Source organism: Terrapene carolina, unplaced genomic scaffold (assembly GCF_002925995.2).
Source record: "Terrapene carolina triunguis isolate 2854851 unplaced genomic scaffold, T_m_triunguis-2.0 Scaffold234, whole genome shotgun sequence".
In the NCBI taxonomy this organism is placed as follows: domain Eukaryota; kingdom Metazoa; phylum Chordata; order Testudines; family Emydidae; genus Terrapene; species Terrapene triunguis.
In genome coordinates, this window is record NW_020664585.1 from 954,076 (window position 1) to 972,945 (window position 18,870).

The window sequence follows — 18,870 nt, forward strand, 5'->3', positions numbered from 1 at the left end:
TCTAGAATACTACCATACTAGCATCAACTTCCTGGACACCACAGGACACCGTTATTTGATTATGCTAAACAATGTATTCCCCCCTATATTTAGCTGTGACGCTTTGAGGCCACGTCTATAGGTACAGTGCTGCAGCCTAGCAGCTGTACCGAGACAGCTGTGCCGCTGCAGCACCTCTGGTGAAGACACTCTGTGCCGTCAGAGATCTCCCAACTGCAAAGAGGATGGATCTAGACTGTTCTCAGTGGTAGCAGATGACAGAATAAGGAGTAATGGTCTCAAGTTGCAGTGGGGGAGGTTTAGGTTGGATATTCGGAAAAACTTTTTCACTAAGAGGGTGGTGAAGCACTGGACTGGGTTACCTAGGGAGGTGGTGGAATCACCTTCCTTAGGGGTTTTTAAGGTCAGGCTTGACGAAGCCCTGGCTGGGATGATTTAGTTGGGGTTGGTCCTGCTTTGAGCAGGGGGTTGGACTAGATGACCTCCTGAGGTCCCTTCCAACCCTGATATTCTATGATTCTATGATAATAAAACCACCTTGTGAGTGGCAGAAGCTATGTCGGCAGGAGAAGCTCCCCAACTAACTAGCGCTGAGCGCATGAACTCTTACAATGGTGTAGCTTACATCACTCGGATGGTTTTTTCACACACCTGAGTGATATGAGTTATGCCAACATAGGCTGTAGTGTAGACAGAGCCTAAGTACCTTCCCCAGAATTGAAAAAGAGCTCTTTGTTGCTCAAAAGCTTGTCTCTCACCAGCGGTAGTTGGTCCAATAAAAGATATTACCTCATCCACTTGTCTCTCTCAAAAAAAAACCTAATTTAAAATAGTTTCCTTATCACGGTTATCTAGGTATACACCAGAGTTACAACAATTCTGTTATGGGGTTATCACATGTTTTTCTGTCTTCAAAATGGTGACCCGTGTTATAATTTGCATCAAAGATTCCATCCCTTCTAATACATGGGGCCTGAATTACTGAGCTTCAATGAATATTAAGGAATCTCTTGTATAATCCAAGTATTTATATTGCATACAAAAATACATTCAAATAATGTGACTTAGGTTGCAAAGTCAAGCACTTGGAAGTTAAGTAATGCCAGATTTACAGTTGCCTACACAGCCTTAATTCTTGTCCCTTATTCATTCAATCTGTGCTTGTTGAGGCTGTGGTACTGTAGAAAAATAGTATGTGATCATGTAATTTAAAGTTATATCCTAATGCATGCACACAAAAGGGTTAGTTCTGTAATAGACCTGTACCCCTTGAGCTACAGAGCTAACTATACTAGCAGACAGCAAGAGAAGGCTGTTATCCCAGAGTGGGGAGGGACTGTTACCACATATACTGGTCTCTAAAGTTAGGGCACCTGACCTGGCTGATCTTTCTTCCTCCCTTGCTGAGGAGGTGGGGGCTTCCTGCCCCATGTGGTGCCTGTGGGGGATTGGTGGGGGGAATGACTTGCTTGAGCCATATGCTACATCTAAGGGTTGTGAGGTGGGGGGAAAGAGGGTCTGACTGACCATCCGTGGTCCATAGCCTCAGGGTCCTTCCAGACTCCGTGTTGCTCCTGGACTTCCAAATTGCCTCAATATGCTTAACAGACTTGCACCTGGAGCTGACAGACCATGCCCTTCCTTTTGCTTATCCACAGCTTTGTAATGTCTCAGCTATGCTTGTTTGCCATTTAAATTCTTGGTGGTGTTCAAAGTGAGGGTCTCTATACAAAGCCACCTGTTGACCAGTGTCATTTCTGAGTTAGTACACTCTAGATGTGGGGCAGATGATAGCATATCGGAATCTCATGCATTCCCTTATACATCCTGAATGTTTAGCAGTGACCTACTCAGATGGAATTTTTCCTATTCTGATCAAAGTAACTGAAACACTTCACCTTGATCAAATTGGGAGAAATAAACCTCTCACCCTCCATCTGCATTCTTGTCCCCAATGTTTTCTCTGTATTTCTGCCTTCTGTAACAGAAAACTCCAGTATTTCCATCTCATTACATCATTCTGAGTCTTACAATATTTGGTTTATTTCTTAAAGCTTCAGCTTCTAAAAAGTAAGCCTCTAGCCCTCATGGTTGCATAGAACCTTGAAAACGTGATGCCTAAAGGCTAAAAAATCAGAAGGCAAATAAAAACCCAACATTTATTATTTCTTAAAATTTCATTATTTTAAGCCAAACTCATGATTTTTGAGTGCTGGGGGTTGGCTGCTGAAACTGTCCTCTTTTTCCCTCTCTCTTAGTGATACCTGGGTTGAAGATTTGTGTAGTTTCAGCACATAAAGCAAACATTGCATTTTAAATCTTCTGTTTGTAAACAGAACGAAAGTCAATTCTGGATACACTTATTTCCACTTACTACTGATAACCAGAGCTCTGTAGTGAGAAATTAGTGTAGTAAATAAATGCACATAATTCAGCTCTAGTGTGTCCTATATTTTTAAATGTCTAGAAAATGTTCAGCAGAAAACCTTTTACTGTCTGCATGAATAATGAACTGTCATATATTAAAAAGAATGTTAGTTTCAAAAATTAATTTTACTCTCGTCTGGCATTCCACCTTTAATAAGTCCTTCTGATGTATTTGCCATAGATATAAGAAATGAGAACTTGTCGTCTTCATATACTCACTGCTTCCTATTCTAGCCAAACACACAGCTTTTTGTTTAGTTAAGTTATGTAGCCCAAATATACATTACTTTCCCTTAGGCCTCTTCTGCATACCATGGAGTAACTTAATATGCATTGTTAAATTAAAAACATGGTTTAGCCTCTTGGATTACATTTAAACCTAGACATACAAAATCTAAAGAATCCAACAAAAATAAAACGTACGTTAAATAATCTGGAGGCACTTTGCAACTGCTTAGTAGTAAGGAATATCACAATAAAATCAGTTTGTGCTACTCACATTTTTCAGGATTATTCTGATTTAATAGTTCTTCCGGCTTGGTAAAAGTGTTTCAGTGAAATATCTTCAAAGACCTTCGTATTAAAGATGCCTCCACTAATTATGTTTTTCATGTGATTGTTTCAGAGGGTCTCTAATTCGCATCATGTAAACTAAAAAGTAATTCTTAGTGCAGTGTATTTATATGCTGGATTTAAGAATTGGCAAGAAGTGCTTCCAAACTTTATAAATTGTAGGTGAAGAACACTATAAATTATTTTGAGATTAAGGTGTTTGTAAATGTTGCAGTAATTATATGTAGATGAAAAACATTCCTATCAAACAACCTACATATTAGTTGATTTTAAAAATGGACAGGCATATAGTCAGATGAAGGAGGAGCTAGGCAAAATACTTGCCAAAACTAAAATTGCTTAATTTCCCCTAGAAATAATTTTGAATATGTTTTTAGTTTTTGTCAAGAAATAGAATTTTTATATTTGCATTTTTAATAGCAGTTTTTAATTTTAACATGGAAGGGAATGACAAAATGGACGCTAGTATTCTTAATAATTTGCCTAAAATAGATGTGCTCTAGCATGAAGTTATCACAAATGCTCACAAGGTTCAAGTACAATTAGAGGGATTTTTGGAAGCAGAATAAATACTGTCAAGCAAGTTAGTTGAACTTCACTTTGCTGTCACTTGTTGAATTGCCCTTACTCTGGATGTCCAGAAAACAAAGCAAACCTAATGTAAGTACAAATAAACTGATTTAAACGTGCATTATCATCTGTCCTAATTAGGATGACTAATTTCAAACCGAACATACAATTTCAGTTGAAAATGTATTAACTGAAGTATTTGTTTGTTCTCTAAGAAAATAAACTTGGCATGCTGTCACTTCAGGTGTGTAAGAATAATGGACTTCATAAAAGTGCACCTGTAACTCAGGTTCTATTAACAGACTAAGGCATTTAGGCCAAAATATCACTTGTCTTAAAACTGGCATGGGGTGATGAATATCTTCCAAATTCTAAAATCTGGATTTAAATCATTAGTTTGTGCTTAACAGATAACCACAAGGTGTTGAGTTCTCCTAGTACAGTTATGGCAGAGGGAGCATCAGGTTAACGTGAGGCTTGTAATAATCAGTGATGCATATGCACAAACAAGGAAGTAACCAAATTTCACATTAATGTCAAGGTTTGTTTAAAAGCCTAGCTGAATAAATCAATGTCCCTGTTAATCAAGGATGACATTAGTAGGGAAACTTCAGTGAATAATATAAATCCCATTTAAAAAAAATTAAGCTTGTCTTTCTCTCTGAAGCCCCTTTCTGATGTGAAGCCTGCCATGGCATGCAAATGTGGTTTATAAATCGTTACATAATTTCACTGTGCAAAGCACCGAAGTGTTACTTTGCTTACCGATGTTACTGTTATAAACCGGTTATCGTGAAAACTGTCTGGAGTTGAGTAGAACGTATGTGTAGTTGTGTAATCATGCCCTTTTATATTGCAGAAGCCTTGGAGTCCAATGTGTGTACTTGACTTGTGACACTCTCCTTTTGTTTGTAGGCATTTTTGGTGCTTTAAATTTGTTCTTCAGCTGAAACTGGGCTTTGACTTACTGCTTTTGTGCAGTTATTTGAAAATGTCAAAATAGCCTTTCTACTTTGCAGTAAAAACTATATTTTTCAGATCAGGACTAGTCAGCTAAAGTGGTGCCCCAGACTAAAGCCTCTTTCCTCTTGGAACTCTCTAGAGTTCAGCACCTGATACACTGGACTTCTAAATTAATTAAGCCATCTTAAAACGCATCTTTCTCAGTGAATTTAGAAATCTTGTTGTAACCTAGATCCTGTGTTTTAAACTGGCTTCAATGCAGTTAAAGACCATTAGACAGGGAGTTAGACTTCCTATTCTTCAGTGCCAATTACTAATGGTAAGAGAAGTGGTCTGCAAACAGCCATCTTCTCAACTCATTTTGCAGAGATCTGAAATAGCCTCTGAGGCCACAGATTCCCTGAGTGTTGCAATCCTTAAAGGATTCAGTGTAAGTTGTCTGACAGTAGGTGGCATGTTGGTTAAGAGAACATATTTCTGTTGTGCTCCAGTGACCTGCAGGCTCTATGAACAGAATGAGGAGGGAGAGCTCAGTGCAGTGCCACAAGCTTTTATTCACTTTTGAAGAGGCTCAGCACTTTGGGTTTGCGGTTCCAGGCGTGCCCAGCTGAGTGGCTTATCTACATTACCAGCCTTTCTTTTGGGAGCCTGACTGATTTTTCTGGGATCAAGAGGGCAATGTGAAGAGTACTCATTAATTTATTTTTTTGTTAGTCACTCTTGTGTTTTTATCCTGTGGCAGTGCTGGAGAAGACAAATCCTCTGTCCCCACTACAGGCAGCAGAGAAAGCTTCCCCATTAAAGTGCCTCACTCTTAATATGTAGAGGCCATCTCTTGTGTGAGAAGGGAATTCTCACTGTAGCCTTCCAGCCTGTTGTCTCTAAGGCTGTTAGTCAATTAATGCCATTGTAGCTTTTTTTTTTTTTGGTGAGGAGCACGTCTGGCCCCCTGGGAGTATCCATGTGGTTCTGGGAACTAGCCACTCATTGGAAATAAACTGCAATTTTTCAATATTTTAATTAAAGCATAAGCAATGTTTGTCAAGCTTGATTGAGACTCAAAGATTGCAGTAGATATGGGACTCTATTTTGATATCCTAAACCATATCTCCACGGATAATACTGGTCACCTGTAACTTTAGATTTTTTTTTTTAAGCTAACTAATTTTGTTTCACCAGAGAATTGCTGTCAGAAGTGTAAATTCAAAGTCCAGAGTTTCATTGTTAGGCAAGTAGAAAGAAAACAGCATGCAGACTAATCCAATGGGAAAGAAAGAACTTGTGCTTTAACTCTCTCTTCTAATCAGGCCTTGTGAAGTAACTGATATTTTATGATGCAGTGAAATACTGTTACTACGTAATAAACTGCTGCAAGGTAAAACATCACAAATTGCTTTGTTTCGGTCTTGGATGACTATACCTCTGAGACCTAGGGACGTCTTTCCTCATCTTAAATTTTTTTAAAAATAAGATGCATCTCCTTTTCCTCAGTGTTGACAGGCTAAAACTGGAATCTTGGCTAAGTCAGTGTAGTGTTGCACTCTTAAATTTGAAAGCAGGGTTTATTTGTTGTTCACCTGGTCACAAACAACTAGTCAGCCACCATCGTGTTTTTAAAAAATACAAAATTATGTGTGTGTTTGGAAAAAATAAATTAATGGACCTATTCGTTACGACCAACAGCTTACATACATTTTGATGTAATTAGTGTTACAGATGCTGTGAAGTCACAATAGTAGCTTTTCAATGAAGGTTGTAGGACAGTTTCTATTATGTCTGTTTTTTGCCAACCCACCCACTCCCAATTTCTGAAAAAACGTTTTCTGCTTCTGCACAGAATTTCTTACGACGTCCCTTGTCAGAGTATATTTTCATTTTGAAAGTGGGGGTTAATTGGCCAAATTGTTTGTTATGGCACTTTAACAAGTGCTGGTTTAGCACCTTCTGAAATGTCCTAACTTTTTTGTCCACTTGTAACTTGGGAACAACTTAGTGTAAGATCTTCAGTTTTGTCTGGTCCAGAATCCTCAATGAGAGCAAGTAAGCCAGGTCCTTGGTCATCAGAGGTGTTCTCCAGGGGTGTGCGAGCCTCCACAAATAGTCAGCAGACTACAAACCCTGTTCCACCTAATCTGAGCTTTGATTTAAATAATTTTAGCCAAATGTTAGGCTTAAGTTTGTAGTGGAGAATTTTAGGAGATATACTGCCTCCATCCAGCTGCGCTCACTTGCTACAGCTGGCAGAGGTCCAGTAATTTCCCAACGGCTGCATCTCCTGCTGTGGGGAGGGCAGGTGATGGTGGGCAGCTTTTCACTCCCCTCTCAGTTCAGTCCCCGGGGGGGGGGGCACACTCCCCATGTCCCTGAGTCTGAACCTCTTTCCGTCATTCCAATGAGATGAAGTCTCCATAGGGCTGATAGCCACTTGCCAGTACTGCTGGCCATTAAGGAGAATGGGATTCCCCTGCCTGATTTACTCCTGCAGGCAGAAGTATGATATTTGCACCTACAATTAACTGAGTGCAAACAGACATATGCAGATTATGCTAAGAAACTGGACACTGACTGTAGTACCAGTTCCCAGGAAAGGAAGAAGGGTATGACATTTATCTGTCTGCACTGCGGTATGTAGGCACAATAGGCGTGAGGTAATGGTATTCTAACAAGCCTACTGCTAAACTGTCTTGGTTCTTGGGTTTTATGTTGTTTTCAGTGGATTTTTGTGTTATGAAATGTGGAGAAAATAACTTGGGTTTCAAGTGTAAATGCAGTGTTCCACCCATTGTCAAATGGGGTTTAATTGGACATTGTCAGGTCAAATTTATGAAAAATAAACTGCTACAAAACCAATAAAAACATTTTACATAAATCTCTTTTCAGTTCAGTGGAAATAGTTTCAACAAATATTCCCTTGTAGTGTGTTAGCTACCCAAACAGTGCAGAATTGTTATACTAATGAACAACCAGAAAGGGAAAATGATTTGATATTTACTTAAACCAAAACAAAACCCACCACAGTAGTCTATTTTAATTGTCAAGCTAGAATACTCAAAAAGTAACCTATTGGCATAAATCATGACAAGGAAATGTAATTTTTTAAATTATTTCAGATTTAATTATAAGACATGTTTATAACAGAGGTAAAGTAGTTTTTTAAATATGGCTTTTAACCTGACAGTGTCTTATTAATCCTTGGCACTCTGCATGTTCAAATCGCAGTACAACCATTGTCTAAGCCTTAAAATGGTGCTTTGCAAGAATAATACTAAATGTGTACATCTGAATCCTTGTTTATTATTCACATTTATAAATTTCCATGCCAACAAGTTTTTATTCAAACACTAACATTAAATGAAGAGATTTCCCCCCCCCCCCAATTCTCCACAAACAGAAAGAGCTAGCAGCTGATGAAGACTGCCCTAAAATGTGTGCTTACAAGTTGGTGACTATCAAATTTAAATGGTGGGGACTACAGAACAAAGTAGAAAACTTTATCCAAAAGGTAAGAGTTGCTTTTTAAATACTCTGCGGCATAGTGGGGTTTTTTTGTTGGTGTTTTTTTTAGTAGAAGTGAAAAGTTGGGACATTTTTCTTCTATTAAAATGAAATGTTAGTGAAGACATTGATCCATTCAATTTTTCAAGAAATCAAACCATTGACTTCTAAGGTCCCAAACCGGCAGCCACTTATGGCTTAACTTGACTTCTGTGAGTAGGCGCATTGATTTCATCAGAAGTACTCATGATAGTAAAGTTAAGCACATGTGTAAGTATTTGCAGGATTGGGGTCTATATGTATATGGCACTTAGGAATGTCCTTTGCTTCCATTATTCTCTCAAGTTCAAAAAAAAAATCTATTTACATAAAACATGAGTGCTTCGATGCTTTTCCAGCAGTATGTGCACCAAAAGGCTTGTGAAAGTATCTTATTTTGTTTTTTTGTAGCATTAAATTTTACAACAGCCACAGAGATTGAGGGATTACAAAGCAAAATGTAACATATACCATTGATTTAGTTAAAAGCTGCACCATACCTGACTGGATAAGTGTCCAGAGGGATCACTCCCAATGTGGTCGAAAAACAAAAATGTATCTTGCAACTTGGAATGTCCATACGTTGCTAGACTAATCAGAAAGTGAAAGACCCAAATGCAGAACAGCAATTATTGCCCGAGAACTCTCAAGGTAGAACATAGACATCACTGCTGTCAGTGAAACAAGACATGCAGATGAAGGCCACTTGAGGGAAGAGGGCAGTAGTTACACTTTCTTCTGGAAAGGAAAACCAAGCGGCAGGTGAATACACGGTGTTGGCTTTGCAATCAAAAACCTTCTAGCCTGACTGAGCTCCCCATTGGCGTCAACAAGCACCTTATGACCCTCCACATCCAACTGGTCAGTAAGTCATTTGCCACTATCATCAGTGCATATGCACCAACTTTTGATGCTGAAGAACAGAAAGAATCCTTCTACACTGATCTTGATAAATTTTTATCAACCATTCCAAAAACAGATAAGATAATCCTCTTAGGGGACTTTAACACAAGAGTTGGCCGAGATTCTAACCTATGGAGTAGTACCATTGAGAAGGAAGGAGTGGGCAAGACCAATTCCAATGGCACCCTTTTACTCAGGAAATGTGCAGAGTATGACCTTGTGATCACCAACATAATCTTCAGACAAAGCAACAAGTACAAAACAACTTGGCAACACCCCAGCTCAGAACAATGGCACCTCCTAGACTGTCATTGTAAGAATACAGGATCTATAAGATGTCCAAATCACCTTTGTCATGAGAGGAGTAGACGATTGCTGGACTGACCACCATCTGGTAAGGTCAGTCATGTCCATCAGGATTGCACTGAAACATAGAAAGCAATCCAGATCACACAGATGTCAATACAACAACCAAACCCTTCAATCCTCAGTGCACCAAGAGAACTTCAAACATTCCTCAGTGAAAAACTGGCCATATGCACACTTGGAAAAGACAACACAAGTGTCGAAGAAGGCTGGGAAGCCCTAAAACAGACCATCCATGAGGTTTGCGAGGAATCCATTGGTATTGCTACCCCCTGTCATCAGGACTGGTTAGACAACAACATTGAGATTACAGCCATTTTGAAGCAGAAGAGAAAAAGCTTTCTGCAAGTGGCAAAACCAACCACTATCCAGTCAGAAGCAGAGCTCTTTCCATCTACTCAAAGCTGAAGTTTAAAGGAGGATCCGAGAAATCAAAAACACATGGTGGGGAGGACAAAGCAAAAGAAATCCAAACATTTACTGATAGACATGATATGCAGAGCTTTTTTTGAGAGACAAAAACCCTGTACAAACCAAGCTCATGTGGCCTCACACCTCTGTGATCTGAAGATGGTAGTGCCCTTCTTAAAGATAATTAATCCATCAAAGAGCACAGGAAGGAACACTACCAAAAGCTTCTAAATCGAGAATCAACTGTGACTGACGATACCATTGACTCCATCCCTCAGCACCCAATCTGGGAAACTCTTGCCAACCCACCAACACCTGAGTAGGTCTGCAAAGCAATTAAACAAATGAAGAACAATAAAGCACCAGACCCTGATGGCATACCAGCTGAAGTACTGAAAGTGGGGGAAGAAACACTGACTAACAAGCTTCACTTGCTGCTCCTCAAAATCTGGCGCATCGAAGAAATCCCTGGTGACTTATGTAATGCGAATGTAGTCACCATTTTCAAAAAGGGAGACGGCCGACTGTGGCAGCTATAGAGTCATTGCCCTCCTCTCCATCGCTGGGAAGATTTTTGCTAGAATCTTACTAAATTGCCTGCTCCCTCTTGCAAAGGAAGTACTTCCAGAGTCCCGGTGTGGCTTCAGACCATCACGAGGCACAACATACATGACTTTTGCAGACAGGCAGATCCAGGAAAAATGTCAAGAACCACACCAGAAACTGTATATGGTCTTTATTGATCTGACCAAAGCCTTCGACTCTCAACCGTGAGGCTCTATGGAAAATCACGTCAAAGTTTGGCTGCCCAAGCAAATTTATCATTGTAAGACTTCTCCATGGCCGGATGACTGTCTCCATCCTGTGTAGTGGCGCTACCTCTGAGCCTTTTGTCATCCAAATTGGCACCCACCCTTTTCTTCATTTTCTTAGCAGCTATGAAAACATTAATCCAAGACCACCTACTGCAGGGCATTGGCATCCTATGTCGAATTGACAGCAACCTCTTCAACCTCTCTTGTCTCCGTGCCAGAACTAAAGTAATATCAGCAACAATAACTGAACTCCAGTACACAGATGATTGTGCTGTAGCTGCACACTCAAAGGAGGATCTTTAAACAGCCCTTCATTGCTTCTCTGAAGCTTACAAAAGCCTACGGCTAACTCTGAACATCGGCAAAACAAAAGTTCTCCACCAGCCAGTCCCCAGTCAATCATCAGACCCAGCAAGGAAGATCTATATCGACAAAGATGAACTGGAAAATGTAGAATACTTTGCCTATCTTGGCAGCCCTCTCTCACAGAGGGCAGATATAGACATTGAGATTCAGCACAGAATTTGCTGTGCCAGCCTTGCCTTTGGCAGACTGTCTCATTGGGTGTTCATCAATCACAACATCGAAACACACACTAGACTTTTAGTTTATAAAGCGGTTGTAAGGACCAAAAGATGCTGGGACCACGCTTGCTTTAGGCTTGTACTTGAGTTGTTTGCTCTCCCGGGAAGAGGAGCTGCACATGTCACAGATTTCAAACCAAAAAATACAAGAGGATAAACCAAGCCGAAGATCCAAAACTGTTTCCCTGGTACATGGCCTCATCGCTTACATTCTAACGTACTTGTGTTCTTTCCATCACTAACTCAAGTCAGTCCACTCCCCTTCACAGAGAGTTAGTCTGACTCTGTTTTCATTTACATAAAGCAAGGTTATGGCTACTGCCAATAATCAGCATAGTTTCTCCGGAATGAAGCATCCCAAAGGATAAGAGTAGAGTATCAGTGAGGCAACAAAACATTCTGTGAGAGAGCTTTGGGTTGCAACCTTGAATAGTTCACTACTAGTTTTTGTGTACGTGTGTGTATATATAGGTACAACACAACTATACTTATCGATGTAATTCTAGCAAGGTAAGAAGCAGGGTTGGCAATTCTATGGTGAAAAAAGTTTGTATCATTGATATGAGAACACTATCTTACTTTTCAACTTGAAAGCTCTCACAGCACTACAAACTGTACAGGAATTGCTACAGTCGCTTTTGAATTAGACAGTTACAGCTCTTTAACAGAACAAATACTACACATGGTTTAGGATTGGCAGAAATGCAATATCCAAAGGAAATCACCAGGTACCTTAAATATAGCAGACAGATGGAAATACCCAAATTGGAACTGGTCAGGACGTAGAAGCTAACCCCTTTAACTCCTAACAAAAGGTGCCAAGGAATCCTTAATTTGACTTACATGTGCACGGTTATATCTCTTAAAAAAGATGCCCTTTGCAGCAGCCAATTGTTCCGTGCACCATATCGGGACATAATTCACTTCTAATACGAGGGGGACAGAGAGGAGGCTGGGAGTGTAAATGTGCCACCTACTGAATTCCCAGTGTCATTTTCTTCTTCACCTCATTTTACCACAGATGTTTTTATTACTGAGCTTGTACAGTAGCTGTGGGTTTTTTAAAAAATGGATTCTGTCTAGGATCAGATTCAGTGGAGTAAATGTATTTTGGAGAATGCATCCACAACCTTTACAAGTAACAAAATTGCCAAACTTTTTTCTAAGAACAAATTGTTATTACAAAGTGCATTTCATTTTCCTTGTTGAGAGGCAGAGAAGAGATGTGAAATCATTAACTTAAACCCAAGAGTCTGGGAAGGCTGGATAGTGCCATTGTGAAATAAAGAGCATGAGACTATATAGCTGCAACATCCTTTAAAATTTAACTCAGTTCTCCTTTGGACATTTATTGATAAATCATGAGCATATTTTCTAATGCTGCTTTGTCTCCTTAAAGCAAGAAAAGAGGATATTTACCAACTTCCATCGCCAGCTTTTCTGTTGGATTGACAGGTGGATTGATCTGACTATGGAAGACATCAGGAGAATGGAGGATGAAACCCAACGAGAGCTGGAAGCGGTAAGAATGCTTTGAGGGCTGTTTATAAATGTACACTCTGTGGTAGTTGGGGCTGTACAAGAATCAAAGAAGGCTACATCAATGGCTTGTGTCCATCCTGCCAACTCTGTGTGCTATGGGATAACACTGATAAATGCTATGCTCTTCACTGGATCTCCTCCACAGAGCCACGCTCGTGGAGCTTCTGCATACCATGCTGCAAAGAGCCAGGAGTTGTTGAAATGTAAATGTTTCTGGTAAGTATCCCATGTCTTGAATGCCTGCACTGAGCATCTCTTTCCGCTTGTGAAAACATTATCTATACCTAGTGCACGCAATCCCACAGCTCCCTTTTCACCACTTGTCAGTCGGACCTTGGAGCTGTCCCCTCACTTCTGCATCGTGTCTTGTTTTGTTTAGTTTTCAAGTTGTAATTAGAGTTGATTATTTTTCCCTTCAAACGTGTCTTGAAGTAAGTGTGTGTCCCCCATGAGGACAGTTGGACTTGTCTTGATGAGCGTGATAGACATTGAGAAACTCATTCCTGAAAAAAATCTGTCATCAGAGAATTAACAAGCACTTGTGTTGCCTCCTTCTGTGTCTGAGAGGCTATGAATGCTCATAGTCTGACCTGTCTGTATGGTCCCAGAGTGTCTGAAAGGAAGCTCATCCTTCAAGCAGTTTTCTCCCTCTTCTCTCAGATGCTGAGGAACACAACAAGCTAGGAAAGGACCTTTCTGCTGCAAAGTCATTTTTCAGGCTGTGGTTCTCCCACTGTGAGCATTTCTCTGTAAATTCTGAGCCTCACTCAGATTTTTTAGCATCTGCCAAAGCTACAGTTTGAACTTTGTAAGGTGCTTTCTGACCGCCTTATTGCCCAGCACCCATTTGGGTTGCGGTCTTTCTCCTAGCAGCACTCTGGTTCTGCTCAAATATGCAGAGTAATGAGATGTGAGACTTCAACACATTTGGGCTGCCAGAGACCCAGAAATAGTCTGGCTTTCTCACCACAGACCCAGTATTGCTATTAATACTAGTTCTTCTCCAATACAAACTGTTGCTCGGGTCAAACAGACCTACTTTGCTATTGATATGAACACTACCTCTGACGCTCCCATCCCCAGTGTTACCCTGGGCATGTGTGGCTAGATCAGCCTTATACACTGCTGTTTGCATTGTGGGGAAATGTTTTTGAGGAGGAATAGAGATGCTTCTGCTCATCCCTATGAACATGAGCCCAACAAACCTTCCTAACCTGGGAGTTTGGACCGGCTCTGCTCTGGAGGCTGGAGAGGTTGTAGGAATCCGTCTTTTAGCACAGGAGTCCCTGAGATCGGCTTTGATCAGCTCTTAGTAAAAGGCCAGATAACCATCACTCTGCTCACCCTTACAAGACACTTGATTCTTGGACCATTGGATGGGCTCAGTCTTGTATGTCTTAGCCGTATGGAATGCCAACTACAGTACATGACCACCTGATGCTGAGAAATGTCTCTGTCAAAATATTCTCTTTTTTGGATAAACTACAGATCATTGGTTTCAGAATGGCCAATTACGTTGCCCCATTGACCGAGGGTTTGCTAGACTTTTTTCAGATCACAGAATTGGGTATTGCCTTGATTACCTTTAGTAGTTAAGTGCCTGCTGTATTCCTGAGCCGTCTTAGATACCTGACCTTCCTTTAAGAGTTAGTACTAGTATAATACAGGATGACTGGAATTTCCTACTTACAGACCTGTAGATGGCAACAAACCCAACCACCTTCAGGACAAAATATGGAGAGACTATCAGACAGCCAAGGCCAGAGGCAGTTTCCAAAGGCCACATGCTTAATATTTATACTGCGTACTGTATTTTTCACTCCATGCATCCGATGAAGTGGGCTGTAGCCCACGAAAGCTTCTGCCCAAATAAATGTGTTAGTCTCTAAGGTGCCACAAGGACTCCTCATTGTGCCCAACAATGGCTCTCAGCAATACGCTTTTTTTCAAGCAAAATTTCGCAATCAAGATGGCTCAGAAGCATTAGGCAGGTTACTCAGACAGTGTTCAACTGTATGTTTGCAATAGGAGAGATCTGTGTTGCCTTTGAGGGGCAAAATGCCCCATTTACTAACCCTGTAGCGAGAGTGGATGGAAGAAATATATTCGTCTGTTTACTCCGGTTCTAAATGCCTTCCCATATTTCCTAACTTTTAAGCCAAGGGAAAATCAACTGGCTGGCTGTTTTATCAACACAGCTGGGTGCAAAATGTCCTTCCTCTTCAAGTAAGGCAAAAGGGGCTGCTTTGGCAGATCCCAGAAACACTTTTTGGAATAAGATGGATATCTCCCTCCCCTTATGAACACTTCTGCCTAGATGCCAATATGAAAGTGGATGCTTGTTATGGTAGGACATCTCTACATTAATTATTTCCAAAAGAAATGATTTCTGAATTTCCCCTTGTACTCCCACTTTATCCCAGACTGACGAGTTTGGGAAACTGTTCCATCAGTAGGGATCTGTGAAAGAGGAAGTGGTTTCCTATCTGTAAGGAGTTCATCAGAAGGGTTGTCTTTATTTTTTTTATTTATTTATTTATTTTTTTAAACCACCACCTCAGTTCCTGATCTGGTATGGGCCAGACATCATCCAGTCCCTCTGGGAAAGAGGGAAATATAGTATGAGGTGTGCACACCGCAGGTATGTGTAGGACAAGCCTCAGAGATCATGGAAAACTTCCCTAAACCTTCCCCTTTTTGTGTCTGCATGGACTGTAGATGCTTGTCTTTGTGGAGGAGGCTACCCGTTGATAGATATCTCATAGGTGAGTAACTGCTTTTTTGACTTTGCAAAAGTGATCTCAAAGATCAAATGTTCAGATTCACAAATGTTTCACATAAATAGAATGTGCTCCCTGATCTTTTACTTCCAGAAGTACATGCTAGTTTGTGAAGATTTTCCTCTAGCTGGGTTAAAAGAACATGGGCTAAAGAGAAATTACCAGTAACTTTTCTGTTTGTGTTCACTGCTATGTAACTACTTACATGTTGTCAGTCTACTAGCAAATACTTCAATCCCTAAAATATTTGCTGTACATTAGCTCTTATCTGCCATACTGAAGTTAAACCTGGTTTTCTTGCTTTCAGGATATAACTTTTAACCTCGTCTTTTTTTAAGGATTGTGTCAGTCCTGGAAGCTGGCTTTTACTTCCCCTTTCATTCCTTGCAGAATAAAGCAGATGGTTTTGTCTCTCAAGATTTAGTAGATTTAAAGCTCCTCATGATAACTTATTAAATTACTTTTTTTCAAATGTGTACTCTGGTGACCAGGGCCAGCTCCAGGCACCAGCCTGGCAAGCCTCCGGAGAGGGGCGGCACGTCCAGCTATTCGGCGGCAATTCGGTGGACGGTCCCTCACTCCCATTCAGAGCGAAGGACCTTCCACCGAATTGCCGCCGCAGATCGCGATCGCGGCTTTCTTTTCTTTTTTTGGCTGCTTGGGGCGGCCAAAACCCTGGAGCCGGCCCTGCTGGTGACTGTTTAAAAAACATGTGGTCTTGTAGCTGGAATATCTTATTGTGAGCCACGTAGAAAGAGTTGGCTCCTGCTGTTTTAAATACTCTTACCGCTCTTTCTTTACTAACATAATAGAGGTATCTGCAGGCACCTACAAAGCACATTCCAAGAAGATTTTTGTGATGGGGGTATCCTCGTGAGAGACAATAACCTAAGGGTGGGTAGAATGTAACCACGCATTGGGTCACTCACAATATAAGTTGAACATTCCTTTTAATTTTATCCCCAAAGAATTTCTGCTCTCCACGTGCCACATTTAACTAGCCACTTGCTGAAATATTGTAGCAAATGGTAATTTTCACTAAATCTCAAATACTTCAAGGCTGACACTTACTATTATGGGCTTGGACCAGCGGAGAGAAGGGGGCTCAGTGATGAGATGCCCAGCATGATAGAAATGTCCTTGCACTTCCAGCCCTGGGCAGTATTCAGCCTCTCTGGTGATATAGTCCAGGAGCTCACAGGTGTCTGCAGTTTTATGTTGTTACAAAGAAACAATTGCAGGGAACAGCCCAGTGGGATCTAATTGGGTTGGCAGTTTTGCATTTTCTTGCGTTGCTTTCTGTTACTATTTGCTTTCTTTAAAATCTTTTCTCCTTTTTCATTTCTGGTGTTACTTTTCTTTACTTCATTAGATTCTCTGCTGGATTTTTTTGGTTCTCCAGTTCTTCTTCTGGATCTGTTTTCATTTTGTCAGTCTTTGTTTCCTTTACTATCCATTGTTTGCTGCTTCCTGGATGCCTTTTCTCATCCCTGTTCAGTGGGCTTCTAGTCTCGCCTCATATCCTGTTCACAATTTTTCTGCACTTACCTCTATTTCGCTCTTCTGTGTGATTGCTCTCCGTATGTGGTCTGACTCTGTGGACACCCAGAGCACTTCTGCCGTATTAGACCCTCTCCATCAGCTAACTGCTGGACAGTGCGGATCCTAATCAGAGCATAAGAAGGAAGCAGCTTGAAACTGCCAAAGCTGTGCTCCTTCAGCCCTGAGAAACAGCAGCAGTGCTGTATGCTTCAAGCAGTTGGGTATAGGATTCAGATGGCCCTTAGGAACTGAGAGGCTGCCTCCCTTTACAGCAGCTGTACATTGCTCACTCTGACTTTCCTGTCCTACAGCGTGCCCCTTCCACCTAGCTGCCTCCACTCCTTCAGCTGGACCTGGGACTGGCTCTGAGCCATTTAGTTCTCCTAATAACCTGGTGACCAGTTCTTTATTTGGTAGCTCACGGTTTTATTTTACATTTAGATGCGTAAGAAGGGTTCCGTTCGAGGCACAGTGGCTGCTGACGTCTAGCGGAATCCTCTGTAGGTTCAGAGGCAAAATCAAGCTGTGTAAGTGAATTCCTGGGGGAGAGGAGGAATCCTTTCTGGTGATGGGCATTACTGGCGGAACAACTATTCTAGAGCGGTGCAGCCAGATTCCTTTCTTGGGACTGAGCCCCTGCTGCTCCCCTGCTCTGACCAGTCAGCAGCAGGACAGCAGCCCCGTGGCTAGGATTCATTTGAGACCTTCCGCATGTGTTTGGCACCATGATGGGCTCTGGGCACATGCTCCATTCAGTCCGTGGGATGCTGTAATTTGGCGCAAGCTAGCTATCACATCGTACTTTATGCTTGTCTGGTGCAAGAGCTCAAAGTGCAGGCTCTACAGTTTGTCTCCTGACATGTGCTTTGGCTTCAGGACACTTAGGCTCCAAAGCCTGCAAGAGGCTTCCTGGACAGAGTGACATTTTGCTGCTCTATTAGACCCTCTTTGTGGTTAAAGAAAATATAACTGCATTTAGAAAAACTGTACAATCAAAATGGGTGTGTGGAGGGGATGCCAATCTATTTCCCAGGTCAAGAAAAAAAAAAATCCCTAAAATGCTGCCGCCAGGGACTAATTTCCTCAGAAGTCCAAATCTTTATATTCACACCCAGTACTTTAATGTTCATATTTCCTGCTCTGAGCATTTTCTCACATGCCTTTAATGGTGGATCCTGTATCTGCAGCTAACTTCAAATCCCAGAGATCCAGCGTATGGGAGTGCTTTTGTACTTATTTCCATTGTTTGATGTCTGAGTTGCTGTTCTAATCACAAGACTGATATTCAATCTAAAAGATTCCCTAGAAAATTTGAACTGATACAATATGATCCAGCTCAATGCTGGTGAAGGTTTGACTGTGCTGCACTAACTATTTTTCTTAGAGAATTAGTAAAATCTGCATTTTTAGAGTTTAATTTTACTTGAGTAACTGTTAGCACTTATTGTATCTTTTGTTTTTTCTACAGTTACGTAATCAAGGCCAAGTGAGAGGAACAAGTGCTGCCAATGATGAATGATAATGGATCTGACCTGTCACTTGCAGTGTTGATATACAGATGTGTGTGTGGATGCATGATTATCTGTATATAATTATATATACATACACGCATACTGAGGGGCTGTTACAGTTTCTCCAGGGTACTATACCCATCTTCAGCAAAGATACAAAGGAAACTGCTTTCATTATAAATACCTGAAGCAAATACGAATTGACTGAGTAGTGTCATTTAAAGGATAATTGACTGCAGAATTATGCTAACTGGTATGTTTCCTGAATGTCAGTACTGGACCAATTTATTCCCTACCTTTGTTTTATTCCCCTCTTGAATCACTCTGCTATAATTTGCCTATCTCATTA

The 18,870-nt window shown here is 40.9% G+C and overlaps 1 protein-coding gene across 1 annotated transcript in view; it reads left to right on the forward strand.

Moving 5' to 3' along the window:
* PITPNB (phosphatidylinositol transfer protein beta) overlaps nucleotides 1–18,455 on the forward strand; it is a 59,834-nt gene extending 41,379 nt beyond the window's left edge. The window contains exons 7-9 of the mRNA XM_029912625.1: nucleotides 7,925–8,035; nucleotides 12,546–12,668; nucleotides 17,452–18,455. Of these exons, the coding sequence (XP_029768485.1) occupies nucleotides 7,925–8,035; nucleotides 12,546–12,668; nucleotides 17,452–17,499 (282 nt within the window). The 3' untranslated portion in view covers nucleotides 17,500–18,455. The remainder of the gene's footprint in view (nucleotides 1–7,924; nucleotides 8,036–12,545; nucleotides 12,669–17,451) is intronic.
* The last annotated feature ends 415 nt before the right edge of the window (nucleotides 18,456–18,870 follow it).